General features: G+C 57.1%; 12 protein-coding genes across 12 annotated transcripts; 7 read left to right on the forward strand and 5 right to left on the reverse strand.

Annotated features, from left to right (window-relative positions):
* Nucleotides 1-459: 459 nt before the first annotated feature.
* Nucleotides 460-1,884, forward strand: BDY17DRAFT_227141 (major facilitator superfamily domain-containing protein; the record flags this gene model as incomplete). Its single annotated transcript, XM_033730153.1, has 3 exons — nucleotides 460-782; nucleotides 851-1,568; nucleotides 1,627-1,884. Coding segments are annotated over 3 exons (1,299 nt in total), but the record flags the coding sequence as incomplete, so codon positions are not given.
* A 275-nt stretch (nucleotides 1,885-2,159) lies between these two features.
* On the reverse strand, nucleotides 2,160-4,598 carry BDY17DRAFT_289622 (calcium-activated chloride channel-domain-containing protein). The gene is made up of 2 exons (XM_033732376.1): nucleotides 4,395-4,598; nucleotides 2,160-4,335 (listed from the first exon to the last, which is right to left on the reverse strand). The coding sequence occupies exons 1-2, from the start codon at nucleotides 4,465-4,467 to the stop codon at nucleotides 2,213-2,215; spliced, it is 2,196 nt and encodes a 731-aa protein (XP_033594326.1). The 5' UTR covers nucleotides 4,468-4,598; the 3' UTR covers nucleotides 2,160-2,212.
* A 197-nt stretch (nucleotides 4,599-4,795) lies between these two features.
* On the forward strand, nucleotides 4,796-5,797 carry BDY17DRAFT_307105 (calcineurin-like phosphoesterase; the record flags this gene model as incomplete). The annotated part of the gene is made up of 1 exon (XM_033735095.1): nucleotides 4,796-5,797. The coding sequence occupies one exon, from the start codon at nucleotides 4,796-4,798 to the stop codon at nucleotides 5,795-5,797; it is 1,002 nt and encodes a 333-aa protein (XP_033594327.1).
* Nucleotides 5,798-5,943: 146 nt separating this feature from the next.
* On the reverse strand, nucleotides 5,944-6,766 carry BDY17DRAFT_314647 (retrieval of early ER protein Rer1; the record flags this gene model as incomplete). Its single annotated transcript, XM_033735837.1, has 4 exons — nucleotides 5,944-5,989; nucleotides 6,050-6,392; nucleotides 6,458-6,552; nucleotides 6,690-6,766. The coding sequence occupies 4 exons, from the start codon at nucleotides 6,764-6,766 to the stop codon at nucleotides 5,944-5,946; spliced, it is 561 nt and encodes a 186-aa protein (XP_033594328.1).
* Nucleotides 6,767-7,094: 328 nt separating this feature from the next.
* On the forward strand, nucleotides 7,095-8,141 carry BDY17DRAFT_274565 (ClpP/crotonase-like domain-containing protein). The gene is made up of 2 exons (XM_033731980.1): nucleotides 7,095-7,278; nucleotides 7,335-8,141. The coding sequence occupies exons 1-2, from the start codon at nucleotides 7,134-7,136 to the stop codon at nucleotides 8,063-8,065; spliced, it is 876 nt and encodes a 291-aa protein (XP_033594329.1). The 5' UTR covers nucleotides 7,095-7,133; the 3' UTR covers nucleotides 8,066-8,141.
* A 426-nt stretch (nucleotides 8,142-8,567) lies between these two features.
* BDY17DRAFT_289631 (uncharacterized protein) lies at nucleotides 8,568-10,570 on the reverse strand. Its single transcript, XM_033732377.1, has 2 exons — nucleotides 10,217-10,570; nucleotides 8,568-10,162 (listed from the first exon to the last, which is right to left on the reverse strand). Exons 1-2 carry the CDS (start codon nucleotides 10,273-10,275, stop codon nucleotides 8,788-8,790), a joined length of 1,434 nt encoding a protein of 477 aa, XP_033594330.1. The 5' UTR covers nucleotides 10,276-10,570; the 3' UTR covers nucleotides 8,568-8,787.
* A 621-nt stretch (nucleotides 10,571-11,191) lies between these two features.
* On the forward strand, nucleotides 11,192-13,173 carry BDY17DRAFT_244674 (HSF-type DNA-binding-domain-containing protein; the record flags this gene model as incomplete). Its single annotated transcript, XM_033730556.1, has 4 exons — nucleotides 11,192-11,535; nucleotides 11,594-11,692; nucleotides 11,745-11,812; nucleotides 11,867-13,173. 4 exons carry the CDS (start codon nucleotides 11,192-11,194, stop codon nucleotides 13,171-13,173), a joined length of 1,818 nt encoding a protein of 605 aa, XP_033594331.1.
* A 320-nt stretch (nucleotides 13,174-13,493) lies between these two features.
* On the forward strand, nucleotides 13,494-14,396 carry BDY17DRAFT_320280 (uncharacterized protein; the record flags this gene model as incomplete). Its single annotated transcript, XM_033736421.1, has 1 exon — nucleotides 13,494-14,396. The coding sequence occupies one exon, from the start codon at nucleotides 13,494-13,496 to the stop codon at nucleotides 14,394-14,396; it is 903 nt and encodes a 300-aa protein (XP_033594332.1).
* An 821-nt stretch (nucleotides 14,397-15,217) lies between these two features.
* Nucleotides 15,218-18,494, forward strand: BDY17DRAFT_307111 (altered inheritance of mitochondria protein 21; the record flags this gene model as incomplete). Its single annotated transcript, XM_033735096.1, has 2 exons — nucleotides 15,218-16,220; nucleotides 16,273-18,494. The coding sequence occupies 2 exons, from the start codon at nucleotides 15,218-15,220 to the stop codon at nucleotides 18,492-18,494; spliced, it is 3,225 nt and encodes a 1,074-aa protein (XP_033594333.1).
* Nucleotides 18,495-18,913: 419 nt separating this feature from the next.
* On the reverse strand, nucleotides 18,914-19,596 carry BDY17DRAFT_320282 (C-terminal of NADH-ubiquinone oxidoreductase 21 kDa subunit-domain-containing protein; the record flags this gene model as incomplete). Its single annotated transcript, XM_033736422.1, has 2 exons — nucleotides 18,914-19,411; nucleotides 19,489-19,596. 2 exons carry the CDS (start codon nucleotides 19,594-19,596, stop codon nucleotides 18,914-18,916), a joined length of 606 nt encoding a protein of 201 aa, XP_033594334.1.
* Nucleotides 19,597-19,863: 267 nt separating this feature from the next.
* BDY17DRAFT_307113 (P-loop containing nucleoside triphosphate hydrolase protein) lies at nucleotides 19,864-24,195 on the forward strand (the record flags this gene model as incomplete). Its single annotated transcript, XM_033735097.1, has 1 exon — nucleotides 19,864-24,195. The coding sequence occupies one exon, from the start codon at nucleotides 19,864-19,866 to the stop codon at nucleotides 24,193-24,195; it is 4,332 nt and encodes a 1,443-aa protein (XP_033594335.1).
* A 31-nt stretch (nucleotides 24,196-24,226) lies between these two features.
* BDY17DRAFT_17683 (putative PaaI_thioesterase family protein) lies at nucleotides 24,227-25,347 on the reverse strand. The gene is made up of 8 exons (XM_033729865.1): nucleotides 25,271-25,347; nucleotides 25,072-25,202; nucleotides 24,977-24,989; nucleotides 24,853-24,918; nucleotides 24,655-24,769; nucleotides 24,518-24,583; nucleotides 24,384-24,462; nucleotides 24,227-24,324 (listed from the first exon to the last, which is right to left on the reverse strand). The coding sequence occupies exons 2-8, from the start codon at nucleotides 25,146-25,148 to the stop codon at nucleotides 24,258-24,260; spliced, it is 483 nt and encodes a 160-aa protein (XP_033594336.1). The 5' UTR covers nucleotides 25,149-25,202; nucleotides 25,271-25,347; the 3' UTR covers nucleotides 24,227-24,257.
* Between the last annotated feature and the right edge of the window lie 495 nt (nucleotides 25,348-25,842).

Genomic DNA, 25,842 nt, shown 5'->3' on the forward strand with positions numbered 1-25,842 from the left:
CAAACTGGCGTCTGGGAGCTTTTGCCAATTCACGACGAGACACGATATTTGGGAAGACTTCACGAAACAGCAAAAACGAAACGAGGATTGGAACAGAACAGGATGAATAAAGAAGGGCAATTGGCCATGATCGGCAATATGGATGGGCTCTGGCGGAGATAAATTAAGCTTTTGGTCGAGGCAACTCTAAATGTACTTCATTGACTTCGCCTCTTCTTTTTGCCCGCGCCGGCATCTGTCTTCCGGGTATATCAATTATCTCATACCCCGATTTTATGTCCAGCTTTCTCTCTCTCCTAGCATTAACGCCATGAAATCTCGCTCTCGCCACCTCCATCTTTCACAATGAGCGAGAAAGGGCAGACCGATCACAAAGCCGATGGCGCGGTCGTCGTCCAGCCCTCCTCCGATGACGGCGCAACCACCACCGACCGCGATGTAGCCACACCAGATTCACCACGATGGAGACGACTCTACGACCGCATATTCTGGGTCCCCCCCAACTGCCGCTGGGACACGGACGCGCCGCCGAAATTCTCCATGCCGCTCAACATCCTCTTCGCCTTTGCCGCTTCCTTCACCGTGGCAAACCTGTACTACTCCCATCCCATTCTTAACATCCTGGCGCGGGACTTTGGCGTGCCGTATGCGAAGGTATCGCAGATTCCTACCGTTGCGCAGGCGGGGTATGCGGGGGGCTTGTTCTTTTTGTGTCCTTTGGGGGATTTGTTGAAGCGGAGGCCTTTTGTGTTGAGCTTGGTTTTTGTGACTGCTACTGTGAGGTATGTCTTCCGTTGATATGGGGTTTCCTAGGTATTTGAGGACACAAGGCTGACGAGGGCATGCGCAGCATTGGGCTATGTGTCACAAAGTCCTTCGAGGTCTTTTCGGGCATCCAATTCATCATCGGCTTCACCACCGTCACGCCGCAACTCATGCTACCATTAGTAGGCGATCTCGCGCCTCCGCACCGCCGCGCAGCAGCCCTCTCCATCGTCGTCAGCGGCTTCGTGCTCGGCATCCTCGTCGCGCGCCTCCTGTCCGGCATCGTCGCCTTCTACGTCTCCTGGCGCTACGTCTACTGGCTCTCCGTCGGCCTGCAGTACGCCATCTTCGCCAGCCTGTGGCTCTTCATGCCCGACTACCCCTCGACGAACAAGCGCATGAACTACTTCAAAATGCTGTGGTCCATGCTCGTCATGGTCGCCAAGCACCCCGTGCTCGTGCAAGCCTCGCTCGTCGCCCTCTTCACCTCCTCCACCTTCACCTCCTTCTGGACCGTCCTGACCTTCCTCCTCGCCGACCCGCCGTACAACTACAACTCCGTGGATATCGGCCTTTTCGCGCTCATAGGCATCTCTGCCATGTTCCTCATGCCGCTGTACGGCCGCTACATCATCGACCGCTTCGTGCCCTGGTTCTCCGTCATCCTGGGTATGTTCTGGTGCATGCTCGGCATCTGCATCGGCGCCTACACCGGCTCTTTCACAGTCGCAGGTCCCATCTTGCAGGCCTGGTTTCTCGACATTGGACTGCAGAGTTCACAAGTCGCCAATCGCTCTTCAATCGTAAGCCCACCCCCTCCTCCTTCCATCCGCTACCAAACCCACTAACACGTCACCACAGTTCTCCATCGAGCCCAAAGCCCGCAATAGAGTAAACACAGTCTTCATGGTGTGCGTCTTCTGCGGGCAATTGATGGGCACCTCGATCGGCGCGCACATCTACGCGCGCGCGGGGTGGGAAGCGGCGCAGAGCTACAGCGTGGCGGCGATTGGCGTCGCGCTGCTGATTACGTTTGCGCGCGGACCGTACGAGTCGCGGTGGGTGGGGTGGCGCGGGGGGTTGAGCATTTTCAAGCGGGATCGCGCGAGTGCGGATGGGATGGGGGATGGGGCTGTGGCGAAGGCGGTGGTGGAGCAGGGGGATGATGAGGGGAAGGGAGTTGGGGAGGGGGATGTTGAGATGGGGAGAGGTGGGGATGGGGTTGAGAGAAGGTCTGTTGGGGAGGGAAGTGAAGTTGATGGTGGGGAGAAGAAGTCCTCGAAATCCGAAGAGGTGGATGGCATCGAAGTGCAGCGCTCGGAGGAAAGGTCATGAACGAGACGAGCAGCATTTGCATAGATGTGTAAAGACGAAATAGAGCATCACATTTTATATACAATCAAGCTCATGGCGCCAACGCTAACGATATACGTATGTTACCCTCCACCTACAACTCCTTCTTCTCCTTCGCCGCCTTCTCCTCCACTACATCCTTCTCAATCAGCCTCCGCCCCACCTCCGCCGCATCCTGCCATCCCCGCTGCCGACTCCAGAACTTCGCCTCCGGAGTCCTAGACTTCAAGCTCGCCGCCCTAGCCTCCTCCTCCAACGAAGTACGAGTAATCTCCTCCCGGCCCTCACTCTCTCCCTCGCCCATCCCCGACGCCGAGGCCAACTTGTCGGTATCGCGCAGCGACTCGGCGAAGTACTTTTTGCGTGTCTCGTACATTTCCCTCCGCGCCTTTTGTTTTCCCGGGGAATCGATTTTGCTAATCGCCGTGCTGACCAGCCACCTCGCGCCGAGGTACAGGTGCTCGCTGAAGAAGACTGATAGCAAGAGCGCCCAGCCCTTGATATCGCTCGGCTTGCCATCAGGCCCGAGCCCGTCATTGGAAAACATGTACGTCAGCGCGGCCATGGTGATGCTACCGAGCCAGGAGAGGAAGGCGAGGGCGTTGAGCCAGGGGCCGATACTTTCGGCGCGCCAGGGTGTGGGGCGGCGCATGTCGACACAGATCTTCACCGCGTCGGAGCGCAGCTCAATCCAGTTGTTGATGAAGAAGGAAACAGGCGTGAGGGGCCAGACGACGGAGAAGAGGGCGAGGTAGCCGAATTGCACGACCATTTCGCGCAGGTCGTCGTAGACATCGTACGTGTCGAGGTCGGCTTCGTTGCGTACGCGGGCTAGGAAGTCGGTTTCTTCTACGGGGTCGTCGGCGGTGACGGCGTTGATGGTGCCGGTGCGCTTGAGCTGCATTTCCTTGAACTTGATCAGACCTTCGCGTTTGAGGTAGGGGACGACGACCTCCATGCCGAAGTTGACGATTTGCGCGGTGACAGTGAAGTAGATGACTTGTTTTCGGAGGCGCTGCGGGTTGATTTCGAAGAGAGTGGGGTCGTTTTCGGCTTTGATGTCTTTGCTGCCGGGCTTGAAGGCCAGGGCGAATATATCCAGGTAAGGCACGATGACGCTACCAAAGGGTACGTAAACAAAGGCGGTCAAGCAGAGGGGTAGGTAGGAGGTGATGAAGTTGAGCACAAAAGTCTTTGAGGTCAAGCTGCGCTCGTATTGCGCCTCGGTCTCGTAGTTCTCGTAGTCGGTAAGTTTCGTAGCAGCTTGTGTGAGGAGGCCGCTGAGGAAAGGCATGGCTGTGCACAGGATGACAGTCGGGAGATATGTGAGGTACGACTTTCCCGGACCGGAGTAGACCTCGTTGATGAAGATCTCGATTCCAAAGCATAGCGTGATCAAACTTCCCAGCGCGATAACTGCCGCAATGGCGAAGGGGAGTTGTAGCAGTTGACGCATGACTCGCTCGCGCGTGGGGAAGATGTACATTGTCTCGCCGGTGACCGGATCGGTGGCTTCGTGCTTATGCTCGAACTCTGGTCGTTTGTTATCGATATTGCTCACACCACGTACAGCCCATCGTGTCGCCAAGTCACGCTCTTGATGATGCCACCATTCCACAAAGACCACCGTCCACAAGGAAGCAGCGACGGCATACCAGATACTGAAATGGCCAAGGACCAACCAGGTGAAGGAGCCGATGGCGGCGGGAACGGTAAGGAAGGTGAAGTAGGACTGTGTAAAGGCGAAATAGTAGGCAATCTTCTCGCCAAATCGATCGCGAATGTCGTCGAGATCCTCGGGCTTCAGCAGGTATTGTGTGCTCCACTTCTTAATCCACTCTTTATTATAGGCGTGGTCGTGCAGGGCAAAGATACTCTCCACATTCGTCCAGCGGCCCTTGCCCGGCGTGATGCCAGCACCATGCTCGCTTTGGGGATGGGTGATGAGGCCGTGGATAGTGCGGAGGCGCTCGGCTTGCGTTAGGGGATCTTGCTCGAGAGCGGCGCGGGTATCTTGCGGGGGTTCGGAGGCGCGGACGCCGTGGATCCAATCTCTGACGCGGCTGCGGTAGACTTCGGCGAGCAGGTGCTCTTCGCTGGAGAGCTTGACGAAGATGAGGAGGGTGTGGTTGTTGCCGTTGCGGACTTCGGTGGCTAGGCCGCTCTTGGATAATCGCTGGACCAGTTCTTCGAAGAGCTGTGCTGCTTTTGTCTTTTCTGTTGCTGGCGGTGAGGGTTTGTTGCATGGTGTGGAATGAGCTTGTACTGGAGCATACCTGTATCGCCAATCTTGAATACCACCACATAGTCGACGCCCAGGTTTTCCGTCCCAGCCTGGCTCTTAGCCATCTTGGTTGGAGTAGAGCAAAGGGCTATTCGTTAGAGAGGGAGGGTGAAAAGCAGGCGGGTTTAGGGGAGGAAGCAACAGATGCAGAGTGTGAGCGCAGGAAGATAAGTCAAGGGAAGATCATTGAGACGGAATGGAGTGCAGTGAAGTGCAAGTCGAGCTGATTTCCAGGTTCACATGCAAAGCTCCAAGCTCCAAGCAACCAATGACGTACGCGACTCGAAACTGCCCGATTGGGCCTAGCACATCAACACCTTCATCGACATGGAAAGAAACGACCATACTCGGCCATATTCTAACCACAACCACACAAAAGAGGACAATTTCAGGATGAGCCACCTCCTCCTGCAACCCCTGGCCCCGGCGAATATCTACGAGCCCCCCTCCCTTCTCTACACTCTCCTAACCCAACCCCTCAAAACCCTCATCCGCCTGCTCGACCTCCTCCTAACCGTCTTCCACACCTCCCCCTCAGTCCCCTCCACGCCCCTCCGCATAGTTTGTATCTCCGACACACACTGCCTCACCACCTCTCAAATCCCGGATGGCGACCTGCTCATCCACGCCGGCGACCTCACAAATATAGGCCACCCGGCCGAACTGCAGGACCAAATCGACTGGCTCGCTAGTCTGCCTCACGAAAACAAAATCGCCATTGCAGGGAACCACGACCGCTTTCTGGATCCGCGGAGTCGCAAAACGCTCTCCTTTGACGACCAAGATGATGGCTTTGTGAATTGGAAAAGCATCTGGTACTTGCAGCATAGCGCCGTCGATCTATCGTTCAAGAACGGCCGGAAACTACGCGTGTACGGCGCGCCGCAGACGCCTGCGGACGGACAGGACGATCACGCTTTTCGGTATGCGCGAGGCTCGGACGCGTGGTCGGGTACGGTGCCGAGCGATGTAGATGTGCTGGTTACGCATGCGCCGCCCAAGTACCATCTCGATTTACCGGCTGCGTTGGGGTGCGAGCACTTACTTGCGGAGGTGTGGAGGGTACGGCCGCGGCTGCATGTGTTCGGGCATGTGCATGCAGGTAAGACGGATTATGTGGGGCGGTTGAAGAGAGGAAGGGAGGTTGTCAGGTGGGATGAGAGGCAGCGGTGTGTTGAGCAGGCGCGTGCGAGGTCGGATGGTTTTGTCAGGGGGATTGTGGATCCTCGGGGTTGGCTGGATATCGTGAAGGTGCTGTGCTACGGCGGGGCGAATGTGCTCTGGGATCGTGTTTGGGGTGGCCGGAGCGCGGAGAGCACCACGATGGTGCTTGCGAGTCTGATGTACTGCAACAGTGGAGAGCTGCTAAATCCGCCGCAAGTCGTCGAGATGTAGAGATGGGGCTTGTGCTTAGTGGCGTTCCTGGGCGGTATGACCTAGAGACGGAATAGAAGATAGAAAAAGAATATACGCATGGTCTTAATGTCCCAACTCCATTAGCGCTATGCTCAAAGCAATATGACCGATGCGCGTCGCACTCCTCATTTCGCAGAGTACTTGGTCTTGCCGAAATCCCACGGCACATATCTGTTCCGAAACGTCAGTCAGCAACCCACACTCATCCATCTCATTCTACTCGTCGCTCACCTGTACTTAATCATACTCTGTATCTGCCTCCTCATGGTCAAAAACACCAGAATCAACCAATACATCACCAACACCGGCCAAAAGACGGGCAGGTTGAAAATCTCGCTCCAGCAGCACAGGAAGCCGATGAGCGTGGCGCGCGTGGCCGAGTGCCAGAACTTGAACTCCGGCAGGCGGCGCACAAATGGCTTGAACTCCTGGTCGTTCTTGGTGGGCAGCGACGAGTCCTGGCCCGCGGGCACGCCGTCTTCCATGTCCGTGTCGGCTTCGAGCGAGGGGTCGAATTTGGGGGAGATGAAGGCGAGGAAGAGGTTGAGGAGGTAGATGCCGAGGGAGTAGGCGACTGCAGAGGCAGAGGGGGTCAGATTGGGGACAGAGGTGTGGATGTGTGTGTGTGGCTCTTCTTACCAATGTACCAGCCCTGCGCAAAGACGATGCGCAGGGTGAACATGAGGAACAGCACGCCGAAGCCGATCCATCTGTAGGCAATGTAAGGGGTCGATCTGGTCGTTTTGTTAGTCGGAGGACTGGTGGAGGAGTGGGAAGTGTGGCTTGCTTGTCGAGATAACTAGCGAAATGTCAGCATACTGTGGTATAGTAGTTTGCGCGCTCATCAACGAGCGCAATGCGAATGGCTGACCTCTGGTATATGCGGCCCAGCTTGGTAGCTTGGGTCGACACGGCCGCGAACGGCGTCTCGGGCTCGGGTGCATCCATTTTGAATGATGCTGATGGGCGGGAAAGGTATGTAGAGCACCAGCAGCGTGGAAGAGTGTCGCGCTGGAGTACTGGATGAGAAAACGTGGCGTGGCGGGTTGCGCGTACAGGACGTGCTCGTCGATCGCGGTTGACACGTTGACCCTTTAATATTTTTTTGGGAAGACGAGGCGTCGCCTGTCCCGCGACGAACGAGCCTTGATTGGACAGCCTCCCGGACCCACTCCGCGTGTCCCTGGATGGCTGCCTGAGGCATTCAATATCCTCGGATACGTCGAGCTCGGAATAAATAATGCCATTGATGGAGCTTACTGTCCTACTCTACACCACCACCAGAACTTGATCTCCAGCAAGACATCCACTCAAAATGCTAGCAGCTCGTGCAATGAGGCCGTGCGCCTCCCAATTCGGCCGCTTCATGGTCCCCCTCCGCGTACGAAACTACTCCAGCGTCGCCGAGCAGAGCTTCGAATACATCAAAGTCTCCACGCCGCGAACAGGCGTGGCAATGAGTGCGTCTGCCATCATCATCCCACCTTGCAAACCAAAACTAACACCACCCCCACAGTCGAGCTCAACCGCCCCAAAGCCCTCAACGCCCTCTTCACCCCCCTCATAGTCGAGCTGAACAAAGCGCTCGAGTCGCTCGACAAAGACCCCTCCATCGGCGCCATGGTGCTCACGGGATCAGAGAAAGCGTTCGCCGCCGGCGCAGACATCAAAGAGATGGCACCCAAAGAGTTCGCGGATGCGTACGGCGCCGACTTCATCGAGAACTGGTCCCAGCTGTACAACACGATCAAGAAGCCCATCATCAGCGCCGTCAACGGCCACGCCCTCGGCGGCGGCTGCGAGCTCGCCATGATGTGCGACATCCTTTACTGCAATGCGAAAGCGAACTTCGGGCAGCCGGAGATCAAGCTCGGCGTCATCCCTGGTGCTGGAGGGTCGCAGCGCCTCACGCGGGCGATTGGGAAGAGCCGCGCGATGGAGTTGATTTTGACGGGCAAGAATTTCAGTGGGCAGGAGGCGTTTGATTGGGGGCTTGCGGCGAGGGTGTTTGAGACGCCCGAGAAGTGTGTGGAGGGGGCGCTGGATACGGCGGAGACGATTGCGGGCTACAGTAAGATTGCCGTCAAGGCGTGCAAGGAGGTGGTGAATAAGAGTCAGGACTTGGGCATCCGGGAGGGCGTGGAGTTTGAGAGGCGTGTGTTCCACGGGTTGTTTGGGAGTGAGGATCAGAAGATTGGCATGAAGGCTTTTGCGGAGAAGCAGAAGGCGCAGTGGAAGCATAGGTAGAATGGTGGGGGGTTGCTTGACGTGTGAGATATGTGTTGTATAGGTCCGATTGCACATCGTTGCAGACTGCACTCAACCCTCCTTCCGCATCCCCAATTCCAAATGATCCGCCGACCCCGTCTGCTGATTCGCAACCTGCTGATCCGCCTTGACGTTCGTGCCGTCTGTTATTGGGCCCTTCGAACCTACGACCGTACCTCTAGCCGCCTGCGTCAGACCTCCAAGCAGCACGTAGAAACTCACCTTTCGCAAACTGCCCAAGTGACGCCGAAGCATCATCTGCCTTCTTCGATTTCCCACTCCTTGTGTCTGAGTTGTCGGCGATCGTGTCCCCGACAATGGTGGACGTTTCTTGCAGCCCGCCTAGCGCAGCCTCGTCAGCGAGCGGAGGTGGAGATGCGAGGGAAAGCTCTCGAGTCAGCGCGCACCTCCTCGCCCCATCACCGCGTCTTTCATGTTCTTCACTTGCTCGGCCATTATTGAACGTGATTGATACACAAGGTGTTGTTTCAATTGAAGAACCGAAATTATCGAGTACTTGTTTTGGCTTGCTTGAATGTCGCGCGGCAGACACGCGCGCGAATCCAAGTCCGAGTGCATTCCAACGTCATCCAGCCCCACCCACCACCAGCTGCCACGAAAACCGGATTCGCAACAAGACAAGCCGACCAGGGTGGTGTCCTCCGCTCGTCGTACAGATCCAGATTATCCATCGACTGGTTTCACCGCCGTCCCACCATTTTGACATTAGGATCGTAGCAAAAGGCCCGAAGCCTTGTGCGCGGAGGGTCCGCAAGCCCTTCGGTGCATTCCAGGCTCACCATGAAAGTGTCGTTCATGTAAGCCATATATGGCATCCACTCTTCTTCACCGGGCGGCTGGTGGGCCTTCGCTTTCCACAATAGATTCATTGCCGGAAACCCGTCTTCCGGTCGCGGGTTGTCCGGTGGCGATTGGCCGTCGATAAATTCTCCGTGCTTACAATCGAAGAGCCTCGCGCTTTTGAGTAGCCACGGGGCTCCTGTTCTGCGAACTTCACCAACAGCAAGTCTGCACTGGTCTCGAATTCCGGTGGGATGCGGGTTGGCTAGGACGAAAGGGCGGGACCCATACATCCGTGGCTCTGCCAGATACAATCGAGACTGCCCGCGGACCTGCTCTCCTTGAAAGGACAGTCGGGAGTGCACGAGGTGCAGCCCCTCGTGCTTCCGCTCGTCCACAGAGTTGAGGGTGAAGAAGTCGATGACTTTCCTGTCACTTTGCACGAGTGACGTGCAGAAATGCGTGTCGTATTTCGTCATGTATTCAAGTTGCTTTGACACGTCCACGCTTCGCGACTGTCGCGTAACATCATCGTACAAGATCAGATCCAAGACCGACGTCATCGTGTGAGTTGTGTAGGGAGTCAGAAGCAGTGCAATCGAGTCTTTCTCCGCCGCAAGACTACACATTTTGGATGACGGGATGCGAATGCGGTCACAGTGAGTCCCGGGGTCGCGAAATCGCGAGACGTACAGATAACCATCAAAGGCGACGAAGGCGACCAAGTTGGTGGTGATGACCACATCCCTGATGGTTCCACGGGCTTCACTGCAAAATATTCGGCACTCACCGGTGATGAGATCATGGACAACCACCTGGTCGCCTTTCTGAGGTCGACTTGCGATGTAGGCGAAGCGACTCCCTTTAAAGCAGAAGCGGAACGCAGCCATTTGAGGGAGGTGTAAGGGAATCTTTAGACCCGGTCTGTCGAATGGAATCTCCTCGAAAGGGTCTCCAGTGATTAAGGCACGTAGATGTTGGATTCTGCTCTCCGTCGAATAAGTGGCAGTGCGCTGAGAAGGACTGGCGGTGTCGGCCTCGTCATGCATTTGCCATCTGGCAAGCGCGGATTTGACAACGGATTCCGAAGAGAGAACGTATTGCCAGTGCTTGCACACACTCCGAAGCGACCAAATTGCGAGGACATCCAGGTACTCGAAGACTTGGAGGACGATGTCAATCGGCAGCGCGAACATGGGGTCGTTTTGCTGAGCCATCATCTTGGACAGATGCGAGCGCTCCGCTGGGTGTAAGACACATAGAAGCTTCGATAATCTAATTCCTGTCAGTGTAGAACGGAGTGAGAGTTGGAGGAGGGAGACTGCGCACGCGTCAGTGCGGTCTTCCGGCGGAACGGCCGAGAAGGCTTCGACTAGCTTTTCGGCCATCGAGAGCTTTCTTCAAGGAGCTGCCATGGATTGTTCAAGACAATCGGCAGGGAATGAGTCTCATTGTCCCGAAAAGCGTGTCCACTTGAGGGGTGTCGGGGTACAAGACTCGATGACACAGCATGCAAGGCACGAGCATGTCGACCTGTTTCAGCAGCATCCGGTCAATTATGTGGGTCGCATGAGAGGGAGCGTCTTGTCTTCCGCATTGGAAAGATGATTCCCCTTTTGGAGTGCAGAAGGTTGGTGACACGAAGGGGGAAGGAGCGAGCATGGGTGCATGTGCGCAAGCAGCCCATCGATACTGCCGTTGGCTCATTAAGCTTTCGGCCCGTTGGCTAGAGTTGGAAGGACCCCGGGGCAGGTTGAACTCAGGCACCGCCCTATTGGAACCTGGCTGGCGTTTGATTAGCTCTCCAAACCTCCGAACGTCGGCCTAGACGTCGTCCACGCTGTCTGTCCTCGGTTCCTACCACTTGATCATCTCCGCCGCGGAACGCGAGGCCAGCAAATCCCTGCGTGCCGCCATCCTTGACACTTCCGCATTCATCCTTCGCTGGCGCTGTCGGACAAGCCCCTCGTCAGTCTGTTCCTCCTACCACCGCGCGCCCTAGAGCTCCCCTACGATCGCAAAGTCTTCGGATGTCCTGACAGGTCCGTCAGCATACGCTCTCTCCTTCACCACCTGGCCGACTTGGGACGATCTCCCAGAGCCAAGAGGTGACACGCGAATGCGGGGCTGGAGGAAGAGTCGCGGCAGCAATGGAATAAGAGAGCGTGGCACGCCCGGCATACCACACCACCGCCACCCCTAGCGGTCAACTCCATATTGCGTCAAGCGCCGACGGGTCGCAGAGGGGTCACAATCACGCCAGCTTCCGATGAATCGCGCGCTTCCCATTATCACTCCGTGTCAATGGCCTCCACTGGCGAGACTCTGAGCACTTCATCCTTCCACCCCGACGGACCGGCCTTCAACCCCCATCTCGCCAACCCCGTCCCAATTCTGCCCTCGTCCGCCCCGCGCGATACCGCTACAGATCCCGAGGATTCTATGGACATTACGCCTGTGCAGACACTGAACATGGCTCCGCCAACTTCAAGCGGTCCGGCGGGGGACGAGGCCACCGAGACCGCGTCCGCCGCCCAACACGAAGCGCCGACATCTACCAATGGTGCCACGAACCAGCCCATCGGCGCGGCCGCCGCTGCGCAGCAACCAAAGGTAGTACAGACGGCGTTCATCCACAAGTTATACAAGTACGGGCAAACCCAATCCCTTCAAGTCAGAATTGTTGTATCGTTAACAAGTGTGCAGTATGCTCGAAGATCAACACATCCAACATCTTATTTCCTGGTCAGGCTCCAATGACAGCTTCGTCATGTCGCCTTCCACCGAGTTTTCAAAGGCGTTATCGTGAGTCCGCGTCGATCCCCCCTTGTCACCGACAATGCTGACCTGCCATTAGGCAATACTTCAAACACACCAACATCTCATCATTTGTTAGACAGTTGAACATGTACGGATTTCACAAAGGTAGTGCTAGCCTCTCATCCTCTGGCGAGTTCGAAATACTTACACGGTGTATAGTTAGCGACGTGTTTCATACTGGCTCTCCGGAAACGCCGCTCTGGGAGTTCAAACATGGCGGCAACAACTTCAAACGGGGCGACCTCATGGGCTTGCGAGAGATCAAACGCAGGGCCTCCCGCCACGCACTCATCCACCGCGACTCCTTCGCCAACGTGCCGCCGAAAATGACCACAGCGCCGCCACCTGCAGCGCCGATGGAGCCTCCTGTTGTACAAGATCCCATCGAGACTCGCTTGAGTATGATGGAATGGAGCAACAACGAGCTATTCACAAGACTCTCGCGCACGGAGGAAGCGTACACTGCCGTGACTGCAAAGTGTCAAACCCTCCTTGAAGGGTTGTCAAAAAGTCATCAGTGGAACCAGGAGTTATGCTCACATTTGCTGTCGCTGGTCCCCGACACGGAGAACTCGATTCACAAAGACGTATCGGCGATGCGACAGGACATTTCTCGACACATGGACAGGCTTCGGACGGTCGGTGATTCACCGCAATCACACTTTTCCAACAAACATCCATTCTTCACCCAGAGCAACTTGTCAATGGAGTTGCCATTGCCGCTTTCGCCACGACAGCGCCCATTTGACGAGTCGCGACGAACATCTCTGCAGACCGCCCGTACGCCCACAGCTTTACGAGCGCCCGTAGCCCTTCATGCACAGACGTCTCCCCGGCGATACGGCTCGATCGGAGTGGGCAACGGCGCATTCTCGCCCTCTTTCAACCGGCCAACGTACCTCCCACCTCCACCGCCTCCGCCCATGCACCAGCCACTACCAAACACGACATCCCCGCCAATCAACCTCGCGCGAAGGCACACCTCCGCCGACATCCGCGTTCCCATCTGGCCTGGCGGCAATCCCGGAGGATCACAATTCAACCAGCACAGCTCCCCCTACGCCTCCGGCCAATCTTCCTCCGCCTGGCCCTCCTCCCCGCGCCAAAACGCCCAACCAGGCGACCAACAAATCCGCGACGCGCTCGCGCAATACGAACTCCCCCGACCCGGGGCGTCGGCCGCGCCGGCCAACACAACCTCTAGACAGCCCTCCCCGCCCCCACCCCACGAACCCGCCGGCGCTCCCTCCTTCACCAGCAGTTTCGGCGGCAGCTACGCGAACAACAGCAATGATGCCGGTTGGCAGCTTCCCGGCGCTCGGTACCCTTTCAAGAGCTTGGAGACTCCGACGCGGCGCAGCAGTATGGCGAGTAATGTGCATTCTTTGCTCAACCCGGCTCATACGGCGGAGAGGGATGGCGAGGATGAGGGGCATTCGGATGAGAGGAAACGGAAGCGGGTGTAGTCTTGACATTCTTTTTGGAGATTACGTGGAGTCGAGAGATAGAGGGCTCTTGATTTTGGATGAAGGGGTGTTGGGTTAGATGCTTGGGGAAAAGTTTCTTGTATCTCGAGATTTACGGGGATTCTTTGGATTGTATTACTGATTCTCGAGATCTCTCCGCGTTTATGCCTGCTCGTGCACAGGCTCCCGGTTGTCAGGCTGTTCCATCATGAGCCTCTAAAAAGTCTTATCGATAACAAATGGTATTCGAATCACTCGAATCCACATTCTCGACTTACTTCTATCCATCAACCACAACCAGCACTGCAAACCCATCCAAGATGAGTGTAGTCAACTTACAGGAAGTGCACGACTTCCTCGTCGAAGTGGCGCACCAGGCCGGCGAAATGATCACCGCCGCCGTCCCCACGGCAGCCAGCTCAGGCACGAAGAAGAACTCCGCCGACCTAGTGACGGAAACCGACCGAGCAGTAGAGAAGATGGTCTCGACCCGCCTGCAGGAACGATATCCCGACTTCCTCTTCATGGGCGAGGAGACGTACAAAGAGGGCGACGCATTGACCGACAAGCCCACCTTTGTCGTCGACCCCATCGACGGCACGAACAACTTCTTCCACCGGCATAATTACGTTTGCGTCTCGCTGGGTCTGGCGATTGAGAAGAAGCCCGCCGTTGGCGTTGTTTTCAATCCTTATACTAATACGCTCTACACTGGGATCAAAGGCAAGGGCTCCTATCTTACGGATGCAACGCACAAGCACGCCCGCCTCCCGCTCCGTGAACCAGAGGCTTTCCAAGACCTCACGCACTGCCTGGTAGCGGTGGAGTGGGGCAGCGATAGAGACGGAAACGACTACGAAGTCAAGTGCAACACCTTCCGAGCACTGGCAGGTAGCAAGGAGTCCGGGGGCGCGATGGTGCACGGGTTACGCAGTCTGGGCTCCGCGGAATTGAATCTATGCGGAGTGGCGAGCGGGGCGCTCGACATGTACTGGGAGAATGGATGTTGGGCGTGGGATGTGTGTGCTGGTTGGGTGATTTTGGAGGAGGCCGGGGGTCGCATGGTGGGTTCGCACCCGGGGGATTGGAAGCCGAAGCTGGATCAGAGGCGGTATTTTGCTGTGAGGGGCGGTGAAAGACAGGAGAGCATTATTGAGGAGTTTTGGGGGCATGTTAAAGGGAGGGTGCAGGTTGGGTATGATGGTGTCACGGCGGCGTCATGATATGAGTGGAGGAGAGCTGAACTCGGAAGTGTCCTGCATGACAGCATAATAGAATGGTTGGCATTGAAAATGCCTCAAGAACGCGTGATTACTCGTGCGTGCTCGCGTTTCCACTTTGCCGGATATGAGGTGCGTGATATATTGAAGGACGTTGGCCTTCTTCATGTGAAGGAACCTAATGCATAAATCACTCACCGTTGATTTGCCCAAGCGATCGTGACTGCCGCCCGATTGGCTTTTGTCCACACGTGATACGGGTATTCCAGGTTTAGCGCGAGTGTCAGGGCTTGGCATCGGCTGGCATTGGGCTCTGGGGTAAACGCGGCGGATCATGCGCATACGCCATCCGCCGCCGCAGCAGCTTTTCCATGAAAAGCAGATGCAGCCTCCTCCCTCCCCCTTCCCACTCATCCACTTGACGCAAGTGCCTGACGACCACTGCCCACCCCTCATCTCCGCCAGTCTTCTGCTTCTTGCACCGCTTATCGTCATTTCTGCTCCTTCCTGAAGCGTTGCATCCCCAATCGCTGCCCCACTGGTGAGTGAGGACCGCTTCTTCTTATCACAGTACCTGCATATGGCCGATCATCCCAACACTCAGCCGTGCTGGCGGTGAGGAGGCTGCCATTGCCATTGCACTACATGCACCGCATGCCCACTCGACTTAGCTCCTCTTCACGCTTTACCTCTCTCCTTTCCTCTTCCCGCATGACGAAAGCGTCACCTTCCCGCCAGCCCGGCACTGACATCGATTCTTCCCCACAGTTTGACCAACGCAACATTCCAACTACCCTCGTCGATTGATCGCATGCTCCAGCAACATGTCGACTCCCATCGTCCCAGCTCGGCCTACGCGAGCCAATGTCAGCGCCGGCCCAACCGATGCAATGCCTCACGTGCCCCCTCGACCCCTCCGCAAGACCGACCCCTCCCCCAACCGCAATGACTACCGCTCGCCTCTCAACGAGCTTCCGGACCCTATGGGTCGCTTGTCAAAGCGCATTTCCCACTCCAACCTCCACCCCTCCGACCTCCCTCCCCGCCCTCCGAGCGTTTCCTTCCCATCCGTCGGGCAAGAAGGAGAAGAATACGCAAGCCTCACCCCCGAATCGAGCCTTACCACTCCCAAGCAGACAATCAATGTGGACAAGGACATGCCCCTGCATGCGCCAAGAGCTTCCGTGCCGCAGTCGACTGCCACCAGCCGCATCTCGACCGTCACCTCGACAGATTCCACACAGGCAGCCGCAATGGGCATCGGAAGGGCCAAGCCCGCTGATGATGTTCACAAAGCCCCGGCATCCGGCCGCAGCCTGACTCCGGACATCAAAAGCGACGAGCTGAAGCGTATCGTGACCGAGCCGGCGCCGCTGAGGCAGAAGCCTAGCTTCACCCGATCCACCTCGGCCACACCGCATGGCTCTTCGCGGCCCGCCAGTATGTACGAGGAGGAGCATCACCACGGCATTCCCGAAATCGGTCGGCAGATCCCTCTGTACCCCAATGCAGGTGACGTGCAGGCGCCATCTCCCGGTCAAGCCATGTCCCAACACGCCCCGGGCATCGGCTTCTTCAACGACGGTTCAAACCGTGCACATCAGAGGAGGAGGAGTGGCGTTCGCGACTTTAACCCTCCGGGCAGCTATGGACTCCACAGCCATGGCATCGAGCCTCACGATCAGTTCGAGAGAGACTGGTACGCCAAGAACCCGGACAAGGCTCTGGTGGAAGGGCACCATGCATATGGCCGACCGAGACCGGAGTCGGCGTTGAGCAGCGCCGAGCTGAACAGGCTTGTCACACAGACTGATAACACTAGCATGGGTATGTCCGCCAGAACTCGCATCCCACTTGATCAAGAGACTAACGTGTGCAGGTCCGGCCCCAATCGGCACTCCTGGCGAAGAGGTTGGCTATCATGCTTCCGAGCAATACGCTGCCCGGATTTCTCCCAAACCATCCGCCCCGCCTACTCAGCAGCGTACCAAGCGCTCATCGAGCGGATCCGAACCTGCCAGGGAGTCGCCTTTGCGACGCACCAGCTTCCCGTGGAAGGGCCATGAGCAAGCCGTTGCTGCGGGGGATCATGGAGTGATTCATGTCGATGCGCCGGAATATTCCCACAATAAAGTCACTGGAGGAGGCCCCGCGGACGGTGCTGTAGATTTCGGCCCAAATGCCGGTAATACGGCGGCAGCCGGCGGGTGGTTTGAGGAACGTGGCACGGGCACACCCATTCTGGCTTCAGACGAGATTTCGAAGCGCCATGAAAGCCTGTACATGCAGCCAGCCGTGAATCTCGAGTATCACCATGACGAGTACGACAGTGACCACGCCTACGACCGTCCGCACAGCCGCAGCAGCGCCGGGCGCCCCCCGAGTAGGCCGTCCAGTCGACCGGGCAGTGTGCATGGAGACTATCTCGGCGGCAACCTGCATCGCTGGGCTTCTCACGAAGACCCGCACCATGTGTCGGCTTTGCATACGCCACTCGAGGAAATCGAGGAGTACGAGCCGCTTATTCCCGAAGGCGAAGACAATGTGCCCATCCGAAGAATGAAGACCAATGAGGCTAAGAAGCTGCGTCCTGGGCTTGAGCTTCATCATTTCCCGAGTCAGGATATCTGGGAAGACACCCCGTCGTCCTTGCAATTCTCCACCACTGTCTCGACGCCTGACATTACGGAAGAAAAGCCTGCCACTTCCTCTACCGGCTCTGCGCTTTTTGAAACGCCGCAGGAAGAGGAGAATCGGAAAACACACAGCTCGACGGGGATGACGAGTGATGAGAAGACGTTGATTAAACCGCATTACGCCTCGCGAGCCGTCGGTGAACGCCCGGGCGTTCAACGCTTCCCCAGCAAGGATATCTGGGAAGACACGCCTTCTTCTCTGCAGTATTCCACTACCGTTGGGAGCCCGCAGATGGATGACACGAGAAGCATGCCCGATGACAGACCCACTACCTCTGCCATCCCGGGCAGCCAGGATGATGCGAACGCCAGAGCTTCAACGGGCTACTCCCAGCTCATGCGCCCTTCGATTCCTACCAGGCCAAAGCATAGGAGCAAGCTTGCGGAGGAAGTGAAGCCTCGCGATGTCGTGGAGAACGAGGAGGAGGGTGCCGCAGCGTCTGCGGAAGCCAGCGAAGACCAGCCTTCTTCCCCAGAGAAGACCAGAGCTCCGCCCATCCCAGATCGCCCGAAACCTACGATTCCCGCCCGCCCTGCGAGGACCTCTCGTGGAGAACACACCGACGCGTCCGGCGCAGAGCTGACCAAGAGCCCCTCGGCCGAAGCCGCCGCCGCAGCCGAAGCTCCTATCCCCGTCACCAAGACCAAGCCCGTCGTTCCCACCCGTCCGGGCACGGAGAAGATTGCAGCGCTCAAAGCGGGCTTCATGAACGATCTCAACAATCGTCTCAAGATCGGGCCTCAGCCTACCAAAACGAAAGAGGTCGAGCCGGAGGGCGCCGACGAAGAAGTGGAAAAGGCGCCCCTGGCCGACGCGAGGAAGAGCCGGGCTAAGGGCCCCGCGAGACGCAAACCTGCTGCAGCGGTGGACAGTGATTCCCGAGCACCCTCGGCTTTCTCCTTCTCCATGACGCGCCACATGTGGTCGATTGACGAGAACGACGAGCTCCAAGCCACTGCCGAGGCAGAAGAGCCCTCAGCGCCAGCTGCAGACAAATTAGAACAAGTCCTCTCAGCGAACGAAGCGGTGAACACAGAGGAACCCCCTCTCGCCGAACCCCCTGCTGCCGATGACGCGGCGCCTGAGCTCCCCAAGCTCCGCAAACCCTCCGTCACCCTGGCCGAGGGCGCACGCGTGGCGTTAGAGCAGAGCTCCTCCTCCCCCGAGGAGAAGAAGTCTGTTGCTGCCAAGTTGGAGGCGGAGTTGGCGGAGGTCGGCGCCGGGCCGGCGATTACGTCTCCTGAGGCTACTGCTGATGGGGGGGATGGGGAGTTGGCGCCTGTTGCTGAGTTGAAGTCGGAGACGGAGTTGACTTCTGCTGATAAGGCTGTCGAGGAGGGGAGTGCGGTTGGTGCTGTTGGCGCTGGTAGTAATGTGGTGGGTAGTGAAGACGCGGTCGAGTAGAGTCGGTAGATACTATGACTGGAGTTGTCTGGGTTGATGGGAAAAAGCTTTCTGAGTTTTTCTTAGATGAGAATGGCATTTCGTGTGCATTCGTTAGGTTTTACGTTTCTTTCCATCCGCCAACGGGGACTATGCTGAGGGAATTTTTGGGGCGATGCTTGTGGGCGGGTGGGCGAGCGTAAGGCATTGGATTGTCATACAGGCCTCATCTACTCCGATCTGAGCAAGGATAGACCCCATTACATATCTCATCGCGTCTTGCATTTGAAATACGCGAGGAGACACTTCTGATCAACTATGAGCGTGATGCAATTGAAAACGTAGCATTTACCACCTATAGCACCAGTGGACAAGCGTTTATACACCCAGCAGAATACTGCCAGAGCATCCTCACCACCTCACCCCTCTCCCTCCCCCACCTATCTCCTCTGCTTCTCCGCCTCCAATTCCCTCTCGGCATTCTGATAGTACTTCGACGTATCCACACCATGCTGATTGTGATTCACAAAGTTGAACCACGGCATGACATGCAGAAACACCCCGGCATACCGACTCTGCCGGCTCGCCACCCCCTGCATATACTCCGTCATCCCGCTCACGCCATACAGCGGCTCCCCGCGCTTCACCTTGTCCGTCATCTCGCGCATGTCCATCTCCATCTCGCGCCGGTTCTCGCTGAAGCCGTAGAAGCGCAGCGCCGAGCGCTGGTAGAAGAGCAGGAAGCCCGCTGTCAGGCCGAGGAAGCCGGAGAGCCGCATTACGGAGGCGAAGCCCGGTTTCGCTACTTCGGTGGGGGAGATGCGTTCCATTAGGAGGGTGCCGGCGGGCATGAGCGAGCCGAAGGCTGCGCCGGTGTAGTAGTCGCTGGGGCGGGCGTAGCCGATGACGCGGCGGAAGTGGGGGTCGGAGTCGATGAGCTGGGGAGAGGGGTGTTAGTGGAGGGCTAGGCGGTGGAGGAGAAAGGGTAGGGGCAGGAAGGAGAGGCTGTGCGTACTGGGTAGTCGGTGTTGAGCTGTTTGGCAATGACCGGGCGCCGGTACGTTTGACCCAGTTCCGGGCCTTCGGTGGTGGACACGGTCTCGGAGGGTCGTTGAGCGGCCATTGTGGCTGTGTGAGATGCCCAATGGCGGTGGATTGTGGTTGTGGACGGTCCCTCGGGGCAGAGGAGGAGGAGGGATGCAGTGTGGTGGGTGTGGAGTGGAGAGCGGAGAGCAGCTCCTTCTCTGCGGCGGTGCCACATCCGCACCAGCCACAACCTTGTTTGCGCCACAATCTCGAAAAGTTTCGACCTTCGCGAATGAAACATGAAGCGCGACAGGCGGCTCTCACACTGCACTCCTCCCCTTATCCTCTCGCTGATGTCCCGACAATGGACGGAGAAGCTGCGTCGACCGGACGTCCGTCGCTCTCCGATCTAACCGGCGACAACCACTTTGCAAAGGTTGCAAAAGCCAACTGGCTCGCCGCATCGACCTCCAAAATCCTCCCAGATGTGATTGAGAAGGAGCTATGGACTGCTCTGCAGACCGAAGGCTTCTCCTACTTCTCCCTCCTCCTTCTCGAACAGCTGCAGACCCTCGAGCGATACCTTTGGCCGGGCTACAGCGACGACTGCTCGAACCATCACGTGCTCTTGCTGGCTTTGCTGGTCAACACGAAGCGCCGCGAACACCTCCCCGTCTGGCCACTATTCGCCGAGCGCCCGGATGAGTTCGCTTCCTTCTTTAGGCGAGTCCTCTACCTCAGCATCGACACCTCCCTCTCCGCGCCGCTGTCCACACACCTCCTCGCCTTCATCGTCAACGCCTTCCAAAGCCTCGACAGTGCGCTGGTGCGCAAGGAATGCGCGCCTTTGGTCTCAATAGCGATATGGCACAACCTGCACAGCGATGCTGCGCGCGAAAGGCATGTGGTCAAGAGCAAGCAATCGCAGAAATCGTGGCGCGCAGCGGCCAAGAAGTTCGAGAATGCGGACGCTGAAGGGCAGGCGAGGTTGACCTTTGAGAGGCACTGGCTGTACACGCTCTTGCTCGCTTTTCTCGACAAGCTGTACGCGGCTGAAGCGGATGCGGCGAGCAAGCAGGAGAATTTGAGATACTGCGAGCGATTCGTCGAGTTGCTGTGTGACTTGCAGTCTCAGGTGCCAACCAGGCGATACGTCAAGGCTTTGCTTCAGGATCTCAATGTCCTCTCTGCCATCCGATTGAGCCCTTTCTTCGATGACGTTCAAGGCGCGGCGTTGCTTCGTGACCAATACCGGCTTCTGGAATACTATTCGAACTTCCCGGTAGAGGACCAGACGGGCAGGGAACTCAGCCTGCGAGAACACAATGAAATGAGCAATGTTCGCGTCGCTCGCCTGCAAAAGGTAGCGATGAGACTGCATCCGGAGAAGCTCAAGATCCTCGCTCTTGCCAACTTCGGCTCGCTGGCACATCGGGACGAACTGCTTGGCCACCTCAAGCCTCTCAGTGATGAGGAGTTGGTACAGATCTGTCACGAACTGGGCATTCGGACCCGATACCCCGAGAAGTCGCTCGTGGTCCGAGATCGCGCTTTCCTCCTTGAAATGCTGGTCTCCCACGTTGAAAGAAAACCACTCTACACCGATGAGGTCCAGCATGGATCTCCTATATTACCCACAGAACACACCCTCTACGAAGCGTCTCTGCTTCGCACAGAGGAGTACACTGGCTCACACCCTCTCGCTCTGCCGAAGCTCAATCTACAGTACTTGACGCTTGGCGACTTCCTCTACCGCTCGTTTATCCTCTACCGCACCGAATCCTTCTTCGAGATCCGCAAACATGTTGAGGACACTGTCAAGCGTCTGCAGCCTCGCGCCCAGCAACAGAGTAGTGGGGCAACGACGGTCAGATTCGATGGCTTCTCTCGAATGGCTATTCCAATCGCCAAGCCGGCAATCATCGAGACCGCTCCCGCGAGAGTCGGCGAGAATGTCCCTGCCGAGGTCAAAGTGGAGGTCCTTTTGGATGTGTCTCGCTTGCAGCCGGGCTTAAGGAGAGAATGGGAAGGCTTGCGAGAGGGAGATGTGGTCTTCCTGCTAGCTGTGCAAGACAGCGAGGACCGCTCAGGCCTGAAATTGACAAATGGACACAAGCACGCACATCCAAATACTAGTGCGTTGGGAAAGACGGGTGTCAAGACCTTGAGATCCGCCGAAGTCATTAATATGCTCGATGAGAACAGCCGTGTATTGCGACGCGATCAAGAGGAGCGAGAGGATGGGCACGGATCTTCACGCCCAAGGCAAAGACGTCTGATGCTCAGGCTAGACGCCGAGGCATACAAGCACGACAAAGAGCGCGCAGATGCGGGCAAAGGAGATGTCTACGATGGCATCAACCTCATCGTTCGCCGAAGATCACGGGAAAACAACTTCAAACATGTCTTGGGTTGTATTCGACAATTGATCATGGCGGACGTACCTCTCCCGCTGTGGCTCCAGGATGTCTTCCTGGGCATTGGGGATCCGGCGTCGGCGAGCTACAAGCGACTGCCGAATCGATTGCAGAGCGTTGACTACCGTGACACTTTTCTCAACTGGCAACATCTGATCGAGTCCTTCCCGGGAAAGAACGTTGAGCCGGATCCATCTGCGGAGGGCAGCTTGACGCCGCCTTATGTGCTTGCTTCAACTGAAGTCGAAGCTGCGCAGGCCCCCGCACCGAAACAAGGGAAGAAGAGGAGAAGGGATCAGCCAGATGGGCCCGAGCCCACCACCATTACCACCGCGGAAGGACTGAAGGTTTCCACGTATACGCCACTGAATGCCGGGCCATACCCAACCGACGCTCCTAAAACCAATACCGTCCGTTTCACGTCCGCACAAGTCGAAGCCATCACGTCCGGAACCCAGCCTGGCCTCACGGTCATCGTCGGGCCACCCGGAACAGGCAAGACGGATGTAGCTACGCAGATCATCAGCAACATCTACCACAACTTCCCACAACAAAGGACACTACTCATCGCCCACTCCAATCAAGCGCTCAACCAGTTGTTCCAAAAGATCGCGGCATTGGACATCGACGAGAAGCATCTGCTCCGCCTGGGTCATGGGGAAGAGGAATTGACCACTGAAGGCTCGTTTAGTAAGGCTGGAAGAGTGGAGAGCTTCGTGGAACGCGGGGCGCTGTACTTGGCTGAAGTGCAAAGACTCGCGACTTCGATCAGTGCCCCAGGAGCTCATGGAAGTAGTTGCGAGACTGCCAGCTACTTTGACGAAGTCTACGTCCGTCCGCGATGGAAGCGCTTCTGGGATGATGTGGCGTCTGGAAGTCGTGAGGATGTTGTGGCCAAATTCCCCTTTTATAACTTCTTCTCCGATGCACCGCAGCCTCTCTTTCCAGCTGAAGCGAGTCTGGAAGCAGTCATCGATATTGCGAAGGGCTGCGAGAGGCACATCCAACGCATCTTCGATGAGCTGGCGGACATCCGACCTTTTGAGATTTTGCGTTCGCAGCGAGACAAGTCGAATTATCTCCTCTCCAAAGAGGCCAAGATCATCGCCATGACTTCCACCCACGCCGCGATGCGCAGGCAGGAAATCGCACGACTGGGGTTCCGCTACGACAACGTGGTTATGGAAGAGGCGGCGCAGATTACAGAGATCGAAGCCGTCGCCCCCTTCGTCATGCAGAATCCACACGTCCCTGGCAACGGTCAACCGCCACAGAATCCCTTACAAAGAGTCGTGCTCGTCGGCGACCACCTTCAAAACTCGCCCGTGGTGCAAAACGCCGCCCTTCGCGCGTACGCCGGCATGGAACAGTCGCTCTTCCAACGCCTCATCCGCCTCGGCGTCCCGCACATCAACCTCGACGCCCAAGGCCGCTCGCGCCCGAGCCTCGCCGCGCTCTATCAATGGCGCTACCCACACCTCACCAACCTCCCCTTCACCTCCACAGCGCCCGAATTCGCTCAAGCAAACGCAGGCCTGCGCCACGAGTTCCAATTCATCGACGTGCCCAGCTACAAAGGCCAAGGCGAAAGCGAGCCCACGCCGCACTTCCTCCAAAATCTCGGCGAAGCAGAGTACATCGTCGCCCTCTACCAGTACATGCGCCTCCTAGGCTACCCCGCCGAGCGCATCAGCATCCTCGCCACGTACGCCGGGCAGAAAGCGCTGATCCGCGACGTCCTCACGCACCGCTGTAAAGGGAATCGCCTCTTCGGTATGCCCGGCTGGCTGGGCACGGTGGACAAGTACCAGGGCGAGCAGAACGATTACGTCCTCCTCAGTCTCGTGCGCACCAAGTCGCCTGGCTTCCTGCGCGATTTGCGCCGCTTGACGGTTGCGCTTTCCCGTGCGAGACTGGGGTTGTATGTGTTTGGGCGGGCGGAGGTGTTTGAGTCGAGTTTGGAGTTGCGCGAGGCTTTTGCGGGACTGCTGGAGCGAGAGAGGAAGTTGTCGTTGGTGACGGGCGAGATGTTCCCTGCTTCTCGTGGAGTTGGGGACGTGGTGGAGGCGGTGGAGATGGAGGGTTTGGAGCACTTGGGGCAGTATGTGTTCGAGATGACGCAGGCTAAGGTTAAGGCTTTGAAGGAGGGGGGTGAGGGGCTTCCGCCGCCTGCAAGGACGGAGGGAAGAGTTGAGGATGAGGAGTTGGAAGAGGAGGCGGCGGCGGATGATGGGGGGATTGTGGAAGATGAGACGGCGGATGATGCTGAGGTTGTGTAGGCCCTGTGCAATGCTATCTACAACGCCCTCGTCGTCACAATGCAGGGCGGACGATGATTCTATCATGCTTTCTCTTCCTTCAGCTCCTCAGTGATGTTCTTCTCGTCCTTCCATGCCATGGCAATGTATCTGCGCAGCACATCAGTAAAGCTAGACGACGGGATGCGAACGAAAGAAGCATCACTAACTTGGTATGACTGCCCCTCGCCACCAGCTCATCTTTGCTATTCGTAAACCGAATCGAAGTATACGCCATCGTCTTCCCGACTGCACCTCATCGTTAGCCACAATCAGCTGGTGAACATCCAGAAGAGTAACTCACACTTATCACACCTCACCTCCGCCCTCAGAGTATCGCCCACCTTGCCCCCAGAGCTAAGATACGTCACTACCCAACACACCCTCGTCAGCCCAAAAACACCTCAAAGAGAGCGGGCAACCCAAGAAAAGACAACGCACCACTCAAATCCGTCGACACCCCCGTAGCAAACAGCCCCCTGGACGCCACAGCCAACGAGCCCCCGAGGTCCGTCATGCACGCCAACGTGCCGCCGTGCAGGATTTTAAGGCGGTTCTGTGCAGTTGCGTATTAGGTAGGTTCTGGTTCTGATTGCGAGTCGTGTGCGTCCGGGAGGTTGGGGCGGGGAAGGAACGTACGGTGTGTTCTTTCTCGATGTCGAGTTCGAAGTTCACGGTGCCGGGGCGGGCGCCGGTGATGCGGAGCTGGGTGAGTGGATGTTAGATCTCAAGTGGTTCTGAGGGGGACCGGGGAAATACGTACGCTGTCTAGTAATCTGCATAATCATTCAATAAGGCACCGATCAGTTCCAATGCCTCCAATGGGGTTCACAAGGGGACGCGGAATTGTGTACCTACCTAGGCTCCAAACCCGAGTTCGCACGGAAAGATTCCCAGACAGACCGCACGAACGGAAGGGCGCGCGAGGACGACATGGTTGCAGCGGGAGTCGTTATGGAGTTGTCGTTGTTGAGAAAGGTGAAGTGAGTCTCGACATGGTTATTAGGGTTTAAGATTCAAATCGACGTCACGTGATTCAATGGCTTCTTCTACTCACCGAGTTCACTTCGTAGGAGGCGAGGAAGGCATACACAAGCTGTGTTCAATGGGACTTTTCGCGAGCCAGACGTCGAGAAGAGAGCAGAAAGGTTGAAGAAGAAGAAGTCTCTCGATTAAAAAAGTCCCGTCCCGCCAACTCATCCAATATGTACAGAGTCCCCTTCCTGCCTTCCTCCGTCCTTCCTTTCTTCTCGCGTGTCCTCCTCTCCCACTCCAGTCCTCGTCCTCTGCCTCCCTCCCTCGTATCTCCGCAACAGAGACGAGGGAGGGAGTCAGGCGAAAGCAAGCCAAGAGGGAAAAGAGAGAAGCGAAAACCACAGCAGAAGAAGCAAAGGGTAGCAGTCGACGGTCTAATCTCCCTCCATTCACACACCTAGAGAAAGAGGAAAAAGCAAAAGCAACGCCTCTCGCCATGATGGAAAGGGTGTAATGGTGATCCGCTCCGCCTCGATCAAATCGACCGACGGACAATGTCCTCTATCACAAGAGCAAAGTCCCACGGGAAGATCCACACACACGACCTCCTCTCTCTAAATTCTCACACTTTTGTCGCTCTCTCCCGTCCATCCC

Source organism: Neohortaea acidophila, assembly GCF_010093505.1.
Source record: "Neohortaea acidophila strain CBS 113389 unplaced genomic scaffold BDY17scaffold_1, whole genome shotgun sequence".
In the NCBI taxonomy this organism is placed as follows: Eukaryota; Fungi; Ascomycota; class Dothideomycetes; order Mycosphaerellales; family Teratosphaeriaceae; genus Neohortaea; species Neohortaea acidophila.